General features: G+C 46.5%; 1 protein-coding gene across 2 annotated transcripts in view; it reads right to left on the bottom strand.

The window, feature by feature from the left end:
* Positions 1-420: 420 nt before the first annotated feature.
* LOC144096664 (uncharacterized) overlaps positions 421-6,000 on the bottom strand; it is a 165,165-nt gene continuing 159,585 nt past the window's right edge. For both annotated transcript variants that reach the window (XM_077629498.1, XM_077629499.1), the window contains exon 15: positions 421-595. In XM_077629498.1, the coding sequence (XP_077485624.1) occupies positions 488-595 (108 nt within the window). In that variant the 3' untranslated portion in view covers positions 421-487. The remainder of the gene's footprint in view (positions 596-6,000) is intronic.

Here is a 6,000-nt window from a genome sequence, read left to right as displayed (position 1 = left end):
TTGTTCCTTTCATGCTGTTCTGCTGTGGGTACTACCCAGCAAAGTCGCGAGTAAAAAAGATTAGAACAATGGTGCCACCGGAGCAGCGAAAATCGCACCCTACAGATGACAGGGCGCCGTGCTTTGTCAACACACCTGGCATTTTTGTTATCGCCATGTTCGTAACCACAGTGCCGAGTGTTGCTTTCTGCTGCTCCGATGGTATGTCACTAGTGCAAATTTTTTTTTACTCACGACTATATCAATGTGCCCAGCCGTCAGCCTTGTGAAAGTAGTAGCAGCAACCATGCACAGAGCACCACAGTGCAACCAGCATCACTTTCCGCACTGGAGTGACCAATGTTGAAACTGTAGGTATGTACTCAAGTTGGACGCCACAAACCAAGGAATCAAGACATGCCGTGATAAAAACCGCGGGGCTTGATATGAAAAATCAATGTCCTTTAATGGTCCATTATATCAGTGGTGCTCTGGAGAGGGGGGCTCTTCAGCAGCAGGAGGCTGTATCTTCTGCCTCGCTGGGGCTGCCGCGGTTGTCCGGATCACATGATGCCCTGGTCACGTATGGTGCCCAACTGCACTGGAGTAACTGCGCCTGCAAAGGGTGAGTCACAGCTGACGCTACATGTAAAAAACATGGTGGACTGTAAAATGTGGGGTTTAATGGCCCAAAGCGACACATAGGCTATGAAAGAGGCTGTTGTGGAGGGCTTAATTTAGACGACCACGCAGAGTTGCTTGACATGCGCTAACATCGCACCGCATACGGGCACCTTATGTGCTTCGCCTCTACCGAAAGGTGGCCCCCACGGCCGGGAATAAGGCTGGGAAGGAATCACTGAGTCAATGCGGTGGGTTAGCATGTCAATGGAAACATAACAGGAAAGGAAAACAGCGGGGGTCATTGGAAACGCACCAGCGGTGCTTCTAGTTGGGCTTCTTCTATGTGAATTGAGCTGCTTCCGGCGACAACTTCAGTAAACATTAGGATTGATTTACAGTCGAACTTCGCTGCAATGAAGTGAAAGCGGGCCCGCTGTATCGGTACAGCCATAGGTCACATTGGCTGCATATGTCAGCAGACTCCTTGTCACCATGCACAGTGAATGAAACATAGCTGGTGCTGCCAGCCTGTCCTGTGGGAGCCTTTTACACACATTGAGCATCCCCAGAGCAGTACACCAACCGAAAATTTCAGATTTGCCAATGCATGCATGTTTTTTTTTCCATGATGCGTTGAAATAATGTCGCAGAGAACAGCGTAAGGCCTATTTAGAATATTGAGCCTAGTTTTCTCGGCGCTAAATGCATGCAGGCCGCAGTAAATGAGGGCATGGAGGCATTTCCGTTGTGAGTGCCCGTTTGGTTTGCATCCCCGCATTACACAAGCATGCTGGCTTCACCATATCATGGCACTCTCTAATGGAGAATGAGTACACCAGACTGAAGGCTTTTAAAGAATCATTTAAAAATTTCATAAACGCTCCCTCAACTGCTATGAAAGGAAATGATCTCAGCTTCTCAGATTATAGACAGCATTCTTGGAGCTACGTCAAAGTTCTTCAATATTGAACTCTCTTTCAGACGCGACGTAGAAGCTTTAATTACTGCTGCGTTCTTATGCATAGAAATGGCCTTCACTTTTGTTTTCCAACACCGTCACTACGTTTGACCTTGTCAAACTTGGTTTAGCGGCACATCGGCCACACCAAACAATACTGTCCAATGGCCTAACTGTGCAACTACGCTGTGAGAACTGAAAATAAACTCCACATGACACCCGAGGAGTACAGCATGCTCACAGCCGTTCGTGCACAGCGAGGAAGTTAGAGAATGGGGGGGGGGGGGGGGGGGGCTCCAATGGCTCTGGCTGCTCTGCTGAGGCTCAGTCGGACGTGTAAACTGGGTGCCATGACATTGTTCAGTGGGCTGTGCAGTTGAGTTTTGTATGACAGTGGGTGTGCCGGTATCAAAATTTTGTTGCACCGAAGGTGACCAATCATCCAAAGAGATGCTCCATGTGATCACCACTCGAGGTAGGAAGAGTTTTGTGTGTGTTTCGTGCGGTGCCCGACAGAGCCGGTTATGTGTGGACGATTTCAATTAGCCACGTTGAAAGGCTGCAGGGCTGTTTTGCACTGTTACAAATTGATGTATTCAGTGCGAGATAGCCAGTAAAGGTTTCTTGGGGGTACACATTATATCCGACCACAAGAAAATTTTACTGTGTCAAAACAAAATATTCGATTCATGTTCTTGTATGGGAGCTTCCGAAAGAAAAGCCAATTCCTTTGTTGTACTCAATATCTCATTATAAACCATTTCGTTACAGTGAAGTCTGACAGCACTTGGATCAGCATGTTGGCGCTTGAACATTCAACGGCGGAATAGTGCTGAAAAGATACAAGACAAAAGATAAGGTGACTCGCAACTACATTTTTACAGAAAAACACAACACTTCGTGCATGGCACAAGTAAGCAATTCCGGTACTGTAAGTCATGTGCTCAAGAAACAGCACTACTGTATATACTTGTGTAAGGGCCGCACCCCGTACTCTGGAGGCAAAATTAAAAAAATATATATATTTTCTAAGCCAAGCATGAAAATTCGTGCAAAAGCAAAAGTTAAATTTCACATGTCACTACTAGATAGCACTAGTTGCTTTCAACCCCCTATCATCATCAGTGCTTTGAGATCATGTGGGGACGCAGTCTTGTTTTTGCAACAGTTTCGCTCCTGGTGCCATTTTTGCTTTGTGTGGCGCTGTGGTATTGGTACTGTGGTATTTGTGTGGTGCTGTGGTATCCGCCTCGTATGCGGGAGGAGCGGGGTTCGATCCCCAGTGCCGCTGGGTACCCACCGGTGATACAATGGGTACAAGCTTTCCCCTGGTCTGGTGCTCGGCTTATTTAGGGTGAAGTGCTTGGAAAATGGGTCTTTGACCCCACCTTGAGAAGTCAAAAAAGGCCACAAATGGGCTTCTACCGCATGAGGCGGATTTAACGTGGGCCATGGTGCAGTTGTGATTACTGTGTTCAGCGTTGCTCAGTGGATCGTGGCCTATGTTTACCACTTGGCGACGATGGGTAGAGATTTTATTTCATACACTGCGGCCTTCCAAGCTGAAGGTTTTCGCTTACGCCAAAGAACATGGCAAGCGGTCGGCTTGATGCAAGTTCGGCGTCAACGAGAAGTGTGTATGTTGATGGTGCAACCAGAAAGAACAGCTGGCTGGTACGAACCGAAACCGGAAAGCATAACGCGGGAAGCAGTGCAAGTTTCCAGAGCTTGAAAAGGAACTTGTTGAGTACGTCAAGACGACAAGAAAAAACGACTATGCAGTGTCGACACAGATGATACGCGTGAAAGCCGCTGCCATCACTCGCCACATGGGCGGTCCGCTTGCGAATTTTAAAGCAAGTAGGGATGGCTTCAATGCTTTATGAACTGGAACGTGCTCTCCATTTGGCGCAGACTGAAATTCGAACCAAGGTGACTGGAATATTGAACCAGATGGACGGCACTGACGATGATTACCTCTGGGAAGGCTCGAGTAGCTGCCAGAGTGAAAGCAACAAGGAATTTCCTTAAATAAGGTATGTGTGGTCATTTAGCAGTGGTTACAATATTGTTTTGAACAGTCACAGCGACAGTGCAACGTTTCTGCTGATATAGGCCTGACTCGTGTAAGAGCCGCACCCCGTCATAATCTTGGAAAAAACTGCGGCCCTTACACGAGTATATAAGGTATTTATCACGCAAGGAGATGGATGCCTAAAAGATGCATCTATCTTTACACCTGACAGTGTAATCCACTTATAACGATACCAGATACGGTTGAATCACGATGTAATGAAATTCGTGATGTAACGCATTTTTTTCATTTCCCAATCACTTCCCCATTGAAAACCATGAATTTTTTTTTTGCAATTTAACAAAGTCATTTTGTGTCGCACTTTCGATGTAACGAAGTCCTTGCACATCGCATGCATGTGCCAGGAGTGATTTTGACAATCAGATGAGAGCTAAAACTTTAGCCGAGACAAAACGCATTATGTATTTTCCCTTTTACGCGCCAATTTTGCCGGCAGCCTGGGAATCTGGGAGCGAAACAAAATGATGATGATAGGACCGTACCGCCAGGCTATCTGTCGTGCGCATACAAAACCCGCGGCAGGGAAGTTTCAGGACGCGTTGCGCCATGATGCCATTAGCCAGTCGGAAACTCGAAACGCTCGGAACATGAAAGCGCAAACCGGAAATACGCGTGCGTGAGGCCTGAGGAGGCTATCAAAGTGAGTCACGTTGTTGAGCGAGCTCGCTTTACTGAGGCCTACGAACAGCAGCAGCGTTTCTTCGACTTGGCTCCGTTCATCGTGCAATGCATTTTCTGTTCCAAAATGAGCGCCCCTCGCAAGAGATAAGTTTTGTCTACGGACATGAAAGTCAAGATCATCACTGCAGTAATGAACGGCGAAAAGACGAAGACTGTTGCCGAAAGGTATGGACTTTCGCAGGGACTTGTCCTCGTAGAAAACAAGGTGGCCAGTGTTGACAAACTTTGATGGAGCTAGTGTGGCTGTCCCTTGAGGGGCGAGTGAGGGGCGAAATAAAAAAAAAACGTGCCCGGTCGCCTACAGCGAATAAAATGATGATGCCAGTGGCGAAGTCTTGTGGCGGCTTTGAGTACTAGGCGCTGCATTCGTTCTTTGCTATGCGCACACGGAGAAAAATGATGCCGTCACATCCGTTTGCCATTACTCATTATGCTCCTGATATAGAAAAAAAAAATCCGGTTCCCTTGTTAGCGCTGCTATTAGATTTTCTTGCTTATTTCCTCATTATACTCATTATGCTCCTGATATAGAAAAAAAACATCCGGTGACCTTGTTAGCGCTACTGTTACTAGATTTTGTTTCCGATTTCATCAATATGTGATTTACAAGTTCCCATCAACTAGCACTGTTCCACGAACCATTTATACTTTATTTGGACAGCTGAAACATGGGAACCTCGATGCAACAAAATTTTCGGCAGCTAGTAGGACTTCGTTATATAGAGGTTCAACTGTATAACCATATATCGCTTATGACGATCAAATTCCCTAGATTTATGAGTTCTCCCATTGCCCCTATGTAAAAATAAACCACATATAACCATGAAATTATCAGCGATATACGCCATAAGCAAGACGATCACTGCGGTGCCTGTCGGCAAGCCCGCGAAGCGTGAGCAGGCCGCGTGTGCAGCTCTCCCTGTTCGTTGCACCGCGCTTTCGCAGTGCGCTTGTGTTTCCATAGCTTACATTGTGTCGAGTTTTTCTCAGTCGCGAAACTATTTTCATGTAAGTCTTCAGTGACTTAATTAAAGGAACATACTTCTGCGCATCTGGCTGCTCGAAAACTTTTATAACTCTCTATGAACATGCCCTTGTGTCCTCTCCAACGGCAGATAGTGGCTGTTCAAAGAGAAAAATAAAAGTTTACATCCTGTTCAATTTGCACGCTAGAGCGTTTATTGCCTTTCTTGTATTTCTGTCTCCCCCATATTTAGCGACCATTTTCACGCATAGTCGCATTGTTATGGCTCGCAAGGTGCAAAACAGCCGTGCTGTTTGCAAATGTGACAGGTCGCCCCCGCCTTATGATGTAAGTGCGCTTTTAAAGAAAAAAAAAAAGAGAAAGAACCAAGTTGTTTGGTTTATGGTTTATGAGGGTTTAACGTCCCAAAGCAACTCAGGCTATGAGAGATGCTGTAGTGAATGGCTGTGGAAATTTTCACCTCCTGGGGTCCTTTAACGTGCACTGACATTGCACAGCACAAGGGCCTCTGGAATTTCGCCTCCATTGAAATGGTTTCCGCCGCGGCCAGGATCAAACCCGTGTCTTTCGGGTTGACAGCCGAGTGCCGTAACCATTGAGCCAAAGCGGTGGCCAGAGCCAATTTGTGGGTGGCTTACTGTTTCTTCATGCTTCTAACAATGAGCTGGCTATATTGAG

This window comes from Amblyomma americanum, chromosome 7 (genome assembly GCF_052857255.1).
Source record: "Amblyomma americanum isolate KBUSLIRL-KWMA chromosome 7, ASM5285725v1, whole genome shotgun sequence".
In the NCBI taxonomy this organism is placed as follows: domain Eukaryota; kingdom Metazoa; phylum Arthropoda; class Arachnida; order Ixodida; family Ixodidae; genus Amblyomma; species Amblyomma americanum.
This window is presented reverse-complemented; position numbering and strand designations above follow the sequence as displayed.